Source organism: Lichenostomus cassidix, unplaced genomic scaffold (assembly GCF_008360975.1).
Source record: "Lichenostomus cassidix isolate B80296 unplaced genomic scaffold, HeHo_3.0 HiC_scaffold_34, whole genome shotgun sequence".
NCBI classification, from domain to species: Eukaryota; Metazoa; Chordata; class Aves; order Passeriformes; family Meliphagidae; genus Lichenostomus; species Lichenostomus cassidix.
Window position 1 is genome coordinate 700,465 of NW_028147431.1, and position 15,473 is coordinate 715,937.

Sequence of the window (15,473 nt, forward strand, 5' to 3'; positions counted from 1 at the left end):
CCCCCAATTCCTCTCAAGTCACTTCCAAATCCCCTCCAAACTCCCCCAAATCCCCCTAAATCCCCTCCAAACTCCCCGAAATTCCTCCCAAAACTCCCCAAATCCCCCCAAAATCCCCCAAACTCCCCCAACTCCCCCCAAAATCTCCCCAAAAATCCCCTCAAATCCCCCAAACCCCCAAAATTCCCTAAATCCTCTCAAACCCCCCAAATCTCCCCAAACTCCCTCAAAATAACCCCAAAAATATCCCCAAATCCCCCCAAGACCCCACAGGGATCCACGAAAATCCCCTCAGGACCCCAAACCTCCCCAAAAATCCCTCAAATCCCCTCCAAACTCCCCAAAATCCACAAAACTCCCCAAAATCCACAAATCTCCTCCAAACTCCCCACAAATTCCCCAATCCCCCCAAACTCCCAAATCTCCCCAAAATCTCCTCAAGTCCCCTAAAATTCCCTCCAAATCCCCCCAAATCCCCCAAAAATCCCCCCAAATCCCCCAATCCCCACAAATCCTCTCCAAAACTCCCCAAATCCCCCCAAACTCCCCTCAAAACCCCAAAAACCCCCAAATCTCCCAAAATCCCCCCAAAATCCAAAAAGAATCCCCACAAAATCCCCCTAAATCCCCCAAAACCCCAAATCCCAATCCCCCCAAAATCAAAATCACAAAATCCTCAAGCCCAAATCCCCCAAACTCCCTCAATCTCCTCCCAAACTCCACAAAATCCCCCAAATCCCCCCAAAATCCCCCAAAATCCCCCAAATCCCCCAATCCCGCTCCCCCCGCTCGCTGCCCCTCCCCTGGGCGGAGCTCCATCGCTGCTCCATCCGCGCCAGCCACGAGCCGGCACCGCCCGGCACCCCAAAAACACCCCAAAAACACCCCAAAATCCCCCAAAAACACCCCGAAATCCAGCCCGGGAACCCCAAAATCCACCCGGGACCCCCAAAACCCCCCGAAATCCCGCCGGGACCACCCAGCATGACGGTCAAGTTGGACTTCGAGGAGTGTCTGAGAGATTCGCCTTGGTTCAGGTAGAGCCGCGACCCCAAAATTCCCCAAAATTACCCCAAAATTACCCCGAAAACCCACCCGTGACCCCCAAAATAACCCTGGTAACCCCAAAATACCCCTGGGATCCCCAAAAACTTCCCCGGGAACCCCAAAACCTCCCCTGGGACCCCCAAAAACTTCCCCGGGACCCCAAAATTCCCTAAAATTACCCTAAAAACCACCTCCGGAACCCCAAAAACCCACCCGGGATCCCCGAAATACCCCTGGGAACCCCAAAAACTTCCCCGGGACCCCAAAATTTCCCCAAAAACCCACCTCGGGAACCCCAAAAACCCACCCGGGACCCCAAAAAAATCCCAAAAACTTCTCGGGACCCCAAAATTCCCCTAAAAAACACCTCCGGAACCCCAAAAACCCAGCCGGGACCCCAAAAACTTCCCTGGGAACCCCAAAATCCCACCCGGGATCCCCGAAATACCCCTGGGAACCCCAAAAACTTCCCCGGAACCCCAAAATTACCCCAAATTACCCCAAAAATCACCTCGGGAACCCCAAAAACATACCCTGGACCCCAAAATTCCCCCCAAAACAACCTCGGAATCCCCAAAAATCCCCCAAAATGCCCCCGTGAACCCCAAAAACTTCCCCGGGTACCCCAAAATCCACTTGGGACCTCCGAAAAATCCCCCAGGACTCCCAAAACCACCCCAAAAATCCCCTCAGGACCCCAAATTCCCCCAAAATCCCCCAAAAAAAACCTCCTCGGAACCCCGAAAATCCCCCAAAATCCCCCAGGAACCCCAAAAATTTCCCCGGGACCCCCAAAAACCAGCCAGGACCCCCAAAATTCCCCCAAAATCCCCCAATCTACCCTCCTGGGACTCCAGGGAACCTCCTGGAATCCCTGAGACCCCCTGGGACCCCCAAAATTCCCCCAAAATTCCCCAAAATTCCCGCAATCTCACTCAGGACCCCCTGGATCCCTCCAAGACCCCCAAATCCCCCCAGGACCCCCCCAAAACTCCCCAAAATCTCCCCCAAAATGTCCCCCAAATCCCCCCAAACCCTGGGACTCTCCCAGGACACCCCAGACCCCTAGAAAACCCCAAAATCCCCCAAAACCCCAAAATCCTCCCTAAAATCCCCAAAAATCCCCCCAAAGACACCCCCAGACCCCTCAAGACCCCCAAAATCCCCCAAAAAGTCCTCCAGGACCCAAAATCCCCCCAAACCCCCTAAAATTCCCCAAAATCCCCCAAAATCCCCTCCCCCCAGGAAGTGGTTTGTTTCCCACGCGGGGGGAGGGGCGGGGCGGGGAGTGGGGGAGGGGCGGAGGGGAGCTGAGCTGGCCTTGAGCACGAGAGTGTGAGGGGGACACCTGGGGACACCTGGGGACACCTGGGGACACCTGGGGACAGCTGGGGACACCTGGGGACAGCTGGGGACAGCTGGGGACACCTGGGGACACCTGGGGACACACCTGGGGACACACCTGGGGACACCTGGGGACATTCGGGGACACCTGGGGACAGCTGGGGACACACCTGGGGACACCTGGGGACACCTGGGGTCATTTGGGGACACACCTGGGGACACCTGGGGACATTCAGGGTCACACCTGGGGTCATTTGGGGACACCTGGGGACACCTGGGGACACACCTGGGGACAGCTGGGGTTATTTGGGGACACACAGGTGTGCAAGGGACACACCTGGGGTCATTCAGGGACACACCTGGGGACAGCTGGGGTCATTTGGGTACACACCTGGGGACATTTGGGGACATTTGGGGACACACCTGGGGTCATTTGGGGACACACAGGTGTGCAAGGGACACACCTGGGGACAGCTGGGGTCATTTGGGGACATTTGGGGACACACCTGGGGACAGCTGGGGTCATTTGGGGACGCACAGGTGTGCAAGGGACATGCGGGAGGTCACACGGGTGTGCAGGGGACACACCTGGGGACACACCTGGGGACATTCAGGGACACAGCTGGGGTCATTCGGGGACACCTGGGTACACATGGGCGTGCAAGGGACACACCTGGGGTGACACCAAGGTCACACAGGTGTGCAAGGGACACACCTGGGGTGACACTGAGGTCACACAGGTGTGCAAGGGACACAGCTGAGGTCATTTGGGGACACCTGAGGTCACACTTTGGGTCATTCAGGGACACCCGGGGTCACACCTGGGGACACACAGGTGTGCAAGGGTCACACCTGCGGTCATTCAGGGACACCTGGGACACACAGGTGTGCAAGGGACACACCTGGGGATACACCTGGGGTCACACCAAGGTCACACGGGTGTGCAAGGGACACACCTGGGGTCACTCAGGGACACCTGGGGACACACAGGTGTGCAAGGGACACACTTTGGGTCATTCAGGGGTCACACCTGGGATCACATGGGTGTGCAAGGGACACACCTGGGGTCACACCTGTGGCTAGGGTCACACCCAGGGTCATTTGGGGACACACCTGAGGTGACACGGGTGTGCAAGGGACACACCTGGGGACACACCTGGGGTCATTCAGGGTCACTCCTGGGGTCACACAGGTGTGCAAGGGACACACCTGGGGTCATTCAGGGACACCTGAGGTCACACCTGTGACTAGGGACACACCTGGGGACACACCTGGGGTCATTCAGGGACACCTGAGGTCACATCTGTGACTAGGGACACACCTGGGGACACACCTGGGGTCATTCAGGGGTCACACCTGAGGTCACACAGGTGTGCAAGGGGCACGGGGGTCCTTGCATGAGGGAGTTGTTGCACGAGGGGGTTGTGCACAATCAGGATTTGCACAACCAGGGATTTGCACAATCAGGGTTTGAACAATCAGGATTTGCACAATCAGGATTTGCACACTCAGGGTTTGAACAACCAGGGTTTGAACAATCAGAGTTTTGCACAATCAGGATTTGTACAAATAGGATTTGCACAATCAGCTTTGCACAATCAGGGTTTGCACAATCAGGATTTGTACAAATAGGATTTGCACACTCAGGATTTGCACAACCAGAGCTTTGCACAATCAGGATTTGCACAAACAGGGATTTGCATGAGGATTTGCACGAGGATTTGCACGAGGCTCTGAGCCTTGCACAAGCGCTGGGTTTGCACAATCAGAGCCTCGGATGAGGATCTGAGCCTTGCACAATCAGAGCCTCACTCAGGGCAGTTTTGCACACTCACTCAGGGCAGTTTTGCACACTCACAGCCCCAATCGAGGGCACTTTTGCACACTCAGGGGCAGTTTTGCACACTCACAGCCTCCATCAGGGCAGTTTTGCACACTCACAGGCAGTTTTGCACACTCACAGGCAGTTTTGCACACTCAGGCCTTGCTCAAGGGCAGTTTTGCACACTCAGGGCAGTTTTGCACACTCAGGGGCAGTTTTGCACACTCACTGCCTCACTCAGGGCAGTTTTGCACACTCACAGCCCCAATCAAGGGCAGTTTTGCACACTCAGGGCAGTTTTGCACACTCACAGCCTCCATCAGGGGCAGTTTTGCACACTCACAGGCAGTTTTGCACACTCAGGGGCAGTTTTGCACACTCAGGGCAGTTTTGCACACTCACAGGCAGTTTTGCACACTCACTGCCTCCATCAGGGCAGTTTTGCACACTCAGGGGCAGTTTTGCACACTCAGGGCAGTTTTGCACACTCAGGGCAGTTTTGCACACTCACAGGCAGTTTTGCACACTCACAGCCTCCCTCGAGGGCAGTTTTGCACACTCACAGCCTCCCTCGAGGGCAGTTTTGCACACTCAGGGGCAGTTTTGCACACTCAGGGCAGTTTTGCACACTCAGGGCAGTTTTGCACACTCACAGGCAGTTTTGCACACTCAAGGGCAGTTTTGCACACTCAAGGGCAGTTTTGCACACTCACAGCCTCACACGAGGACATTTTTGCACACTCACAGTCTTGCACAAGCGAGGAATTTCCCTCCCAGGGTTCCTCTCCCACCAGCGGAATTTCACACCAAAAAATGGGATTTTAACTCTCTTAATATATAAAACAAAGGGTTAAAAATGGGGGCGGGGCTTAAAGGAGTGGGCGTGGCTTACGGGAGTGGGCGTGGCTTGCCCGAGGCTCCCCTCCCCCCCCCGCGGTTCCCTCCCCTCCCCCCCCAGGTGCTTCTGTTGTTCCTCAGGAAGTGAAACCGGAAACTCCGAGAGGCCCAAAAACCCCAAAATCGCCCCAAATCCGGCCCCGCCCCCCCCAGGGCTCCAAAGAACCCCAAAATCGCCCCAAATCGCCTCAAAATCTGGCCCTGCCCCCAGGGCTCCTCGGGACCCAAAAAACCCCAAAATCACCCCAAAAAAACCCCCAAATCGCCCCAAAACATCAAAATCCTCACAAATTTCCCCCAAAACTCCCCAAAATCCTCCCAAAACCCTCCCAAAAATCATCCCAAAATCCCCCCCGAAATTCCCCAAAATCATCCCAAAATCCTCCCAAAACTTCCCAAAATCCCCCAAAATCCTCCCAAATCCTCTCCAGGACCCCCCAAAATCCCCCAAATCCCCCAAACTCCCCAAAATTCCCAAATCCCACCCAAATCCCCCAAAATCCTCCCAAATCCCCCCGAACTCCAAAATTCCCCAAAATCTGCCAAAACTCCCCCATATCCTCCCAAAGGTCCCCAAATCCTCCCCAAAATACTCCAAAATCCTCCAAAAACTCCCCAAAATCCACCAAAACTCCACAAAATTCCTCACAAAACCCCCAAAATCCCAAGCTCCCAAATCCTCCTCAAACCGCCCAAAACTCCCCCAAATTCCCCCAAATCCACCAAAACGCCCCCACAAACTCCCCAAAATTCTTCCCCAAACCCCCAAAACTCCCCCAAATCCCTCCAAGACCCCCCAAAATTCCCTAAAGTCCCCAAAAACTCCCCAAAATCCCCCCAAAATCCCCAAAAACTCCCTAAAATCCCCCCACAATCCCCAAAATCCCCCCAAATCCTCCCAAAACTCCCCCAAAACCCCCCAAAATCCCCCCAAAATTCCCCAAAATCCCCCAAATCCCCGCAGGGCTGCAGTGGAGGAGGCAGAGGCAGATGCAGCTGAACTCGAGACTCACCTGGAGAAGGTGGGAAAGAGGAGAAACCCCAAATTTGGGGATTTTGGGGATTTTTTGGGGTGATTCAGGTGGATTTTGGGATTTTTTGGGGTGATTCAGGTGGATTTGGGGATTTTTTGGGATGATTCCCGTGGATTTTGGGATCCCCTTGTCCTTGACCTTCCGGGGAGATTTTGGGGTGGAATTTTTGGGGATTTTGGGGTGAATTTTCGGGGATTTTGGAGTAAATTTTCGGGGATTTTGGGGTGAAGTTTTGGGGATTTTCGGGTGAATTTTTGGGGATTTTGGGGTGAATTTTCGGGGATTTTGGGGTGAATTTTGGGGATTTCGAGGTAATTTTGGGATTTTGGGTAATTTTAGGGTTTTGGGGGAAGTTTTTGGGGATTTTGGGGTGAATTTTTGGGGTTTTGATGGTGAATTTTTGGGGGATTTTCGAGGGTGAATTTTGGGGATTTTGGGGTTTTCGGGGATTTTGGGATGGTTTTGGGGATTTTGGGGGAATTTTGGGGGATTTTGGGGTGAATTTTCGGGGATTTTGGGGTGAAATTTTGGGATTTTGGGGCGAATTTTGGGGGATTTTGGGGTGAATTTTGGGGGATTTTGGGGTGAATTTTTAGTGTGATTCTGGCCGATTTTGGGGTGGATTTTGGGATAATTTCAGTGAGTTTTTTGGGGTGATTCCGGCCGATTTTGGGCTCCCCAGGTGCTGAAGCTCTGCTCGGCTGTGCTGGAGGCTGGGAAGGTTCTGGAAAGTTCCAGCAGAGCTTTCGCTGCTGGGCTGAGGGAGTTGGCAGGGAATCCCCGGGGAGACCCTCTGGTGCAGGTGAGACCCCAAAATAACCCCAAAAATACCCTAAAAATAACCCAAAAACCAAAAAAATACCCCAAAACACCCTGGGGAGACCCCCTGGTGCAGGTGAGACCCAAAAATACCCCAAAAATACCCTAAAAATAACCCAAAAACCAATAAAAATACCCAAAAACACCCCGGGGAGACCCCCTGGTGCAGGTGAGACCCAAAAATACCCCAAAAAATACCCAAAAATACCCCAAAATAAGCAGGGGAGACCCTCTGGTGCAGGTGAGACCCAAAAATACCCAAAAATACCCCAAAACCCAAAGAAACCACCCCAAAAACTCCAAAAAATAACCCAGAATCCCCAGGGAGACCCTCTGGTGCAGGTGAGACCCAAAAATACCTCAAAAAATACCAAAAAATACCCTAAAAATAACCCAACCCCCCCCAAAAAATACCCCAAAACCTCCAAAAACTAACCCAGAATCCCCGGGGAGACCCTCTGGTGCAGGTGAGACCCCCAAAAACCCAAAAACCCCAAAACCTGGGGAGTTTTGGGAGGTCCTGGAATGAATTTTGGGGTTTCCTGAAGTAAATTTTGGGATTCCAGAACTGAATTTTGTGAACTTTGGGTTTCCTGAATAGATTTTTTTGAATTTTGGGTTTCCTGAACAGAATTTAGGGTTTCCCAAGATGAATTTTGGGTTTCCTTTACTGAATTTTGTGAATTTTGGGTTTCCTGCACTGAATTCTGTGTTTCCTGCACTGAATTTTGTGAATTTTGGGGTTTTTTCCCCCAAATTTCCCCGCAGGAAGCTCTGGAGAGATTCTGCGATTCGCTGGAGCAGATGATTGACAGCCAGGAGGTCAGCAGGCCACGCCCCCTCCGCTAAGCCACACCCACTCCCTCCCAAGCCACGCCCACCCCTTGAAGCCACGCCCCTTCCTCTAGGACCACGCCCACCTTGCAACACCCTCTTGGCACAAGCCACGCCCACTAAAACAAGCCACGCCCATTCCCCATCAAGCCACACACATTCCTCTAAGCCACGCCCCTTTACAGCAACCCTATTTTGCATAACCACGCCCACTGCACACAAGCCACGCCCCTTTTCCCAATGCCACGCCCGTTCCTTTAAGCCACGCCCCTTCCTGCCAGACCATCTATTTTGCATGGCCACGCCCACGCGAATTGGCCACGCCCATTGCCCACAAGCCACGCCCCCTTTCAAAGCACACCGCACCCATTTGTGGCTGGCCGCATCGCCCCTCATTTGCATGGCCACGCCCCTTTCCTACAAAGCCGCGCCCATTCTGCCCACACCTCTTGCCAAGCCCCGCCCACCCTCTAACATGGCCACGCCCACTTCATCCTTCACCACGCTCATTTCCAACTTGGCCACGCCCCTTCCGATCAGGCCACGCCCCTGTGATCAGGCCACGCCCTCCCCCGGCCTGGCCACGCCCCTTTTTCTGTCTGTCACCCACCCCATTTCTGGCTTGGCCACGCCCCCTTTTGTGCTGGCCACGCCCCCACGCCTTGGCCCCGCCCCCAGGAGCTGCGGAGTGTTACCCAGAATGCTTTGCGGAGACACCTGGAGCCTCTGCTGAGAGAGTGAGGGGATTTGGGATTTTTGGGTGATTTTTGGGGGATTTTGGGGATTTGGGGGTTATTGGGGGGGAATTTGGAGGGAATTCATTATCTTTGGGTCATTTTGAGGGGATTTTGGGGGATTTGAGGGGAATTTGGGGTGAATTTAGAGTATTTTTTGATTTTGGGGGGGATTTTGGGAGTTTGGGGTGGAGGGATTTTTGGGTGATATTGGGGTGAATTTGGGATTTTGGGGATTCTTGGGAGGATTTTGGGTGATTTTGGGGTGATTTTTAGGGATTTTTGGGTGATTTTGGGGGGATTTGAGGGGGATTTTTGGGAGGATTTGGGTGATTTGGGGAAATTGGGGTGTATTTTGGGTGGTTTTTGGGGTGAATTTGGGCATTTTGGGGGATTTTGGGTGTATTTGAAATTCAGGGTGAATTTGGGAGTTTTTGTGTGATTTTGGGTGATTTTTGGGTGATTTTTTGGGGAATTTGGGGTGTATTTTGGGTGGTTTTGGGGGAATTTGGGGGTTTTTGGGTTATTTGGGGGGAATTTGGGGTGAATTTCGGTATCTTTGGGTGATTTTGAGGTGATTTTGGGGGGAATTTGGGGGATTTGGGGGGAATTTGGGGATTTTGGGTGATTTTGGGGGGATTTGGGGGGATTCGGGGCGAATTTTGGGATTTTTGGGTGGATTTTGGGATGAATTCAGGGCTCTCTGCATTGCTCTCACTTCGGGGTGAATCCCAGGGCTATCCAGGGGTTTCTTTCCCAATTTCAACCTTTTTTTGGGTCATTTTAGGTCTCAGGGTGGTTAATCCCCAATTTTTGGACAATTTCAGGATAATTTTGGACAATCCCAGTTCTCTCCGGGGTCTCAGGGTGGTTAATTCCCAGTTTTACCCAATTTCAGCCCAATTTTGGGCGTTTTCAGGTCTCTCCGGGCTCTCAGGGTGGTTAATCCCCAATTTCAGTATAATTTTGGGCTAATTTGGGCTAATTTTGGACATTCCCAGATCTCTCCGGGGTCTCCGGGTGGTTCATTGATAATTTCTGGATAAATTTGTGATATTTTTGGGCTAATTTTGGGCTAATTTTGGACAATCCCAGGTCCCTCTGTGCTCTCCGGGTGGTTAATCCCCAATTTTGGGCTAATTTTGGGCTAATTTCAGTATAATTTTGGATATTTTCGCCCCCCCCCCGGTCTCTCAAGGCTCTCAGGGTGGTTCATTGATAATTTCACGATAATTTCAGGATAATTTCAGACCATTTTGGGTTAATTTCGGGTTATTTTCACCCCCAGCTCCCTGCACTCTCTGAGAGTGATTAATCCACAATTTCAGGATAATTTCAGGAAAATTTCAGCATAATTTCAGGATAATTCCAGGATGATTTCAGGCTGATTTTGGGATAATTTCAGGATAATTTCAGGGTAATTTCAGGATAACTTCAGGATGATTTCAGGATGATTTCAGGATAATTTCAGGACAATTTCAGGATAATTTCAGGATGACTTCAGGATAATTTCAGGATAATTTCAGGACAGTTTCAGGATAATTTCAGGATGATTTCAGGCTGATTTTGGGCTAATTTCTGGATGATTTCAGGATGATTTCAGGACAATTTCAGGACAATTTCAGGACAGTTTCAGGATAATTTCAGGACAATTTCAGCATAATTTGAGGATAATTTCAGGACAATTTCAGGATATTTTAGGGATATTTTTGGGCTAATTTGGGCTGTTTTTCACTCCCCCAGCTCTCTCCGCTCGCTGCACTCGGCCGGCCGGCAGCGCTGCCGTTCAGCGGAGCTCCTGCAGGGGGCGCTGTCGCACCACGCCGAGGTTCCTCGCCGGCGCCCCCTGGAGGCTCAGGAGGCTGCGGCGGCGCTGGGCGGGGCGAGGGGCGTGGCCAGGGCCAGGGGGCTGGACTACGTGCTGCAGGTGGGCGGGGCTTGGCTGGTGGGCGTGGTCTGGGACAGGGGGCTGGGCTATGTGCTGCAGGTGGGCGGGGCTTGATGGAGGGGCGTGGTCAGGGTTAGATGTGCTGCGGGTGGGCGGGGCTTGAGGGAGGGGGGCGTGGTCTGTGATGGACTATGTGGTGCAGGTGGGTGGGGCGTGGCCCGGGATGGGATATGTCTGTAGGTGGGCGGGGTTTGATGGGTGGGCGTGGCCGGGGGCAGGCGGCTGGGCTATGTAAGTGGGCGGGGCTTAATTGAGAGGGTGTGGCTAGAGTCAGGGGGCTGGGCTATGGGCTGCAGGGGGCGGGGCTTGGCTAGTGGGCGTGGTCTGGGATAGGGGACTGGGCTATGTGCTGCTGGTGGGCGTGGCTTGGCTGGTGGGTGTGGTCAGGGCAAGGGGGCTGGGCTATGTGCTGCAGGTGGGCGGGGCTTGATGAGGGGGCGTGGTCAGGGCCAGGGGGCGGGACTACGTGCTGCAGGTGGGCGGGGCTTGATGGGGTGGGCGTGGTCAGGGCAAGGGGGCGGGACTATGTGCTGCGGGTGGGCGTGGTCAGGGCAAGGGGGCTGGGCTATGTGCTGCAGGTGGGCGGGGCTTGATGGAGTGGGCGTGGCCATGGCCAGGTGGGCGGGGCTTAATGGGAAGGGACTGGCCAGGGGTGGACTAGGTGCTGCAGGTGAGCGGGGCCTAAATTGGGTGGGCGTGGCCAGGGTTAGGAGATGTGCTGCAGGTGGGCGGGGCTTGGCTGGTGGGCGTGGCTAGGGTCAGGGGGCTGGACTAGGTGCGGCAGATGGGCGGGGCTTGACAGCGTGGGAGGGGCTTTCATGGAGGGGGTGTGGCCAGAGAGAGGGGGCGGAGAATGTGCTGCAGGTGGGCGGGGCTTGATGGAGGGGGCGTGGCCAGAAAGGGAGGGATATGGGCTCTGTGCTGCGGGTGGGCAGGGCTTCACTGGTGGGCGTGGTCAGGGTCAGGATATGTGCTGCAGGTGGGCGGGGCTTCAGCAGGGTGGGCGTGGTCAGGGGCGGGGTTGGAACATGTCCTGGAGGTGGGCGGGGCTTAGTGAGTGGGTGTGGCTTGTGGGATGGGCACGGATGTGCGCTGCAGTGGGCGGGGCTTGATGGGGTGGGCGTGGCTTTGATATGGTGGGCGTGGCCTGGGATAGGGCTGGGGTGTCAGCAGGTGGGCGGGGCTTGATGGGATGGGCGTGGTCAGGGGATGGGGCGGGGCGGTGCTTTATGAGTGGGCGGGGCTTAGCAGGGTGTGGCAAAGGGTGGGAGGAGCCAATGGCAAGGGGCGTGGCTTGGGGTCAAGTGGGCGTGGCTTATGAAGGGGTGGGGCTGGTGGGCGGGGCTTAAATGGCTCAGCTGGGCGTGGTCTAAATGATCAAAGGGGCGGGGCTGGTCTCAAAGGGGTGGGGCTTACATGGGTGTGGTCGGTGGGCGTGGCTTATGCATTGGTGGGGTGGTGGGCGGAGCTTAATTTTGGTTAATTGACTTAATTGGGGTTAAAGGGGCGTGGCCGAGCAGGGCTGAGCTAAAATGGGCGGAGCTTAACTGGGTGTGGTCGTTGGGTGTGGCATGTGTGGGTGTGGCCTCGATGGGCGTGGTCAGGCCACGCCCCCACCCCGCCCCTCCCCCCGCAGCTTAACGTGCTGCAGGACAAGAAAAAAACAGAAATTCTGCAATTCGTGAGTGAAAATTTGGGGCAATTTGGGGATTTTTGGTGTCCTGGGAGTGGTTGTGTCCCGAAAAACCCAAATTTCTGCTCTGAATCATCCCAAAACCCCCTAAAACATCCCAAAATTCCCTAATCCAACCCCATTTTCCTAAAAAAACCACCTAAGAATCCAAAACTCCTTCAAACACCTGTTTTCCCCCCAAAATCCTCCCCAAAATCCCCAGAACTCCCCAAAATACACCCCAAAATTCCTTGAAACCACCCCAAAAAACACCCCCCAATTCCCTAAAACTCCTCAAAATTCCCTAAAACTCCCCAAAATTCCCCCAAAACTCCCCAAAGTTCCCCCAAAATTCCCCAAAATCTTCCTTAAATACCCCGTCTCCACCCTGAAACCCCCAAAAATTCCCTATAATTCCCCAAAATTCCCTAAAAAAATCCCCAAAATTCCCTAAAATTCCCCAAAACTCCCAAAAATTCTCCAAATCTACCCAAAATTCCCCAAAACTCCCCCAAACCCTCCCCAAAAACTGCCATCTCCACCCCAAAATTCCCCCAAAATCCACTAAAAATCCCCAAAATTCCCCAAAAATCCCCTAAAATTCCCCCAAATTCCCCAAAATCCCCTAAAATTCCCCAAAATTCCCCTAAAATCCCCCAAAAATTCCCTAAATCCCCCCAAAATTCCCCCAAATCCCCTAAAACTCCCCAAAATTACCCTAAAAATTCCCTAAAACTCCCCAAAAATTCCCCAAAATTCCCAAAAAACTTCTCAAAATCCCCTAAAATTCCCCAAAATTCCCTAAAAAAATTCCCCGAAATTCCCCTAAAATTCCCCAAAATTCCCCTAAAATTCCCTACAACTCCCCAAAATTCCCCTAAAATTCCCCTAAAATTCCCCTAAAATTCCCCAAAAATCCCGTAAAATTCCCCAAAATTCCCCAAAAATCCCCTAAAATTCCCCAAAAATCCCCAAAATTTCCCTAAAATTCCCTAAAATTCCCCAAAATTCCCCTAAATTCCCCTAAAATTTCCCGAAACTCCCGAAAATTCCCCTCAAATTCCCCAAAATTCCCCAAAAAATTCCCCAAAACTCCCCATAATCCCCCAAAACTCCCCAAAAATTCTCCAAATCTACCCAAAATTCCCCAAAATTCCCCCAAACCCTCCCCAAATACTGCCATCTCCACCCCAAAACTCCCCCAAAATCCACTAAAAATCCCCAAAATTCCCCAAAAACTCCCCAAAAATTCCCCCAAATTCCCCAAAATCCCCAAAAATTCCCCAAAATTCCCCTAAAATTCCCTAAAATTCCCTAAATCCCCCCAAAATTCCCCCAAATCCCCTAAAACTCCCCAAAATTACCCTAAAAATTCCCTAAAACTCCCCAAAAATTCCCCAAAATTCCCAAAAACTTCTCAAAATCCCCTAAAATTCCCCAAAATTCCCTAAAAAATTCCCGAAATTCCCCTAAAATTCCCAAAATTCCCCTAAAAATTCCCTACAACTCCCCAAAATTCCCTAAAATTCCCCCTAAAACTCCCTAAAATTCCCCAAAATTCCTATAAAAATCCCCCAAAATTCCCCAAAAATCCCCTAAAATTCCCACAAAATCCCCTAAAATCTCCCCAAATCCCCTAAATTTCCCCAAAATTCCCTAAATTCCCCTAAAATTTCCCGAAACTCCCGAAAATTCCCTGAAATTCCCCAAAATTCCCCAAAATTCCCCAAAAACTCCCCATAATCCCCCAAAAATCCCCAAAAATTCCCCCAAATTCCCCGAAATCCCCTAAAACTCCCCAAAATCCCCCAAAACTCCCCAAAATCCCCTAAAATTCCCCAAAATCCCGCAGGTTTTGGCGCTGCTGGAAGCTCAAGCTGCGTTTTTCAGCCGCGGCCACCAGGGGGCGACAGCGACCCGAGAGTACCGCGGCCAGCTGGGGGCGCAGGTGGGAATATCCCCAAAATCCCCCAAAAACACCCCAAAAATAGCCCAAAATCACCCAAAAAATCACACCAAAAATACCCCAAAATCAGCCTAAAATCACCCAAAAAATCACACCAAAAATACCCCAAAATCAGCCTAAAATCACCCAAAAAATCACACCAAAATCACACCAAAAATCCCCCAAAATCACCCCAAAAACACCCCAAAAATAGCCCAAAATCACCCCAAAATCACCCCATCATCATCCAAAATTCCATTAAGTCACCCGAAATTCCCCAAAATGCTACAAAATCAACGAAAAATTCCCTTCAATCACCCCAAAAACCCCAAAATCACCCCCAAATCACCCCAAAATCAACCAAAAATCACGCAAAATCCACCAAAATACACCACAAATCACCCCAAATCCCCCCAAAATTTCAGATTCTCTGATTTCAGAGTCCCTGAATTCCGGGGATTTTGGGGAATTTCTCCAGTTTTTGTGTCTCTAAATTTCTGATTTCGGAGTTCCTGAATTTGGGGGATTTTGGGGAATTTCTGTGATTTTTGGAATCTCTAAATCTCTGATTTTGGAGTCCCTGAATTTGGGGGATTTTGGGGAATTTCTCTGATTTTTGGGATCTCTTAATCTCTGATTTCGGAGTCCCCGAATTTGGGGAATTTCTGTGATTTTTGGAATCTCTAAATCTCTGATTTTGAAGTTCCTGAATTTGGGGGATTTGGGGGAATTTCTCCGATTTTTGGAATCTCTAAATCTCTAATTTCAGAGTTCTTGAATTTCGGGGATTTTGGGGAATTTCTCCGATTTTTGGAATCTCTTAATCTCTAATTTCAGAGTCCCTGAATTTTGGGGATTTTGGGGAATTTCTCCGGTTTTTGGGTTTCCAAATCTCCCTTTTCCTCTCCAGCTGGAGCAGAACGAGCTGGAAGGAGCTCGGCGCCAGCGAGACTTGGAGCAAAGACACCATTGGCTGCTGCAGCAGGTGGGCGTGGCCGGTCAAAAGGGGCGTGGCCAGGCCGGGAGGGGGCGTGGCCAACCAAAAGGGGCGTGGCTATCTCAAGGGGGCGTGGCCTAACAGCAATGGGATGTGGTTTTTTTATTGGGGCGTGGCTTGGATGGGTGTGGCTCGAGTGGGCGTGGTCTGAAGGTGGGTGGGACTCTATTTAAATCCAGGGGTGGGCGTGGCTCTGTGTGATTGGCAGCACAGGAGGGGCGTGGCTAGTGTTGACTGACAGCTCACTTGATTGGGTGATGGGGTCAGGACGGGATGATTGACAGGCAGCTAGGGGTGTGGCCTGGCTGTGATTGACAGCTGTGGGCACAGTAAATTTGATTGGCTGCTCTGGGAGGGGGCGTGGCTAGTATTGATTGACA

General features: G+C 52.2%; 1 protein-coding gene across 1 annotated transcript in view; it reads left to right on the forward strand.

The window, feature by feature from the left end:
- The first annotated feature begins 820 nt into the window (after positions 1 to 820).
- ACAP1 (ArfGAP with coiled-coil, ankyrin repeat and PH domains 1) overlaps positions 821 to 15,473 on the forward strand; it is a 39,717-nt gene continuing 25,064 nt past the window's right edge. Inside the window, exons 1-9 of the mRNA XM_085045060.1 lie at positions 821 to 1,037; positions 6,075 to 6,132; positions 6,827 to 6,946; positions 7,732 to 7,785; positions 8,476 to 8,534; positions 10,275 to 10,458; positions 12,116 to 12,160; positions 14,004 to 14,099; positions 15,007 to 15,081. Of these exons, the coding sequence (XP_084901186.1) occupies positions 985 to 1,037; positions 6,075 to 6,132; positions 6,827 to 6,946; positions 7,732 to 7,785; positions 8,476 to 8,534; positions 10,275 to 10,458; positions 12,116 to 12,160; positions 14,004 to 14,099; positions 15,007 to 15,081 (744 nt within the window). The 5' untranslated portion in view covers positions 821 to 984. The remainder of the gene's footprint in view (positions 1,038 to 6,074; positions 6,133 to 6,826; positions 6,947 to 7,731; positions 7,786 to 8,475; positions 8,535 to 10,274; positions 10,459 to 12,115; positions 12,161 to 14,003; positions 14,100 to 15,006; positions 15,082 to 15,473) is intronic.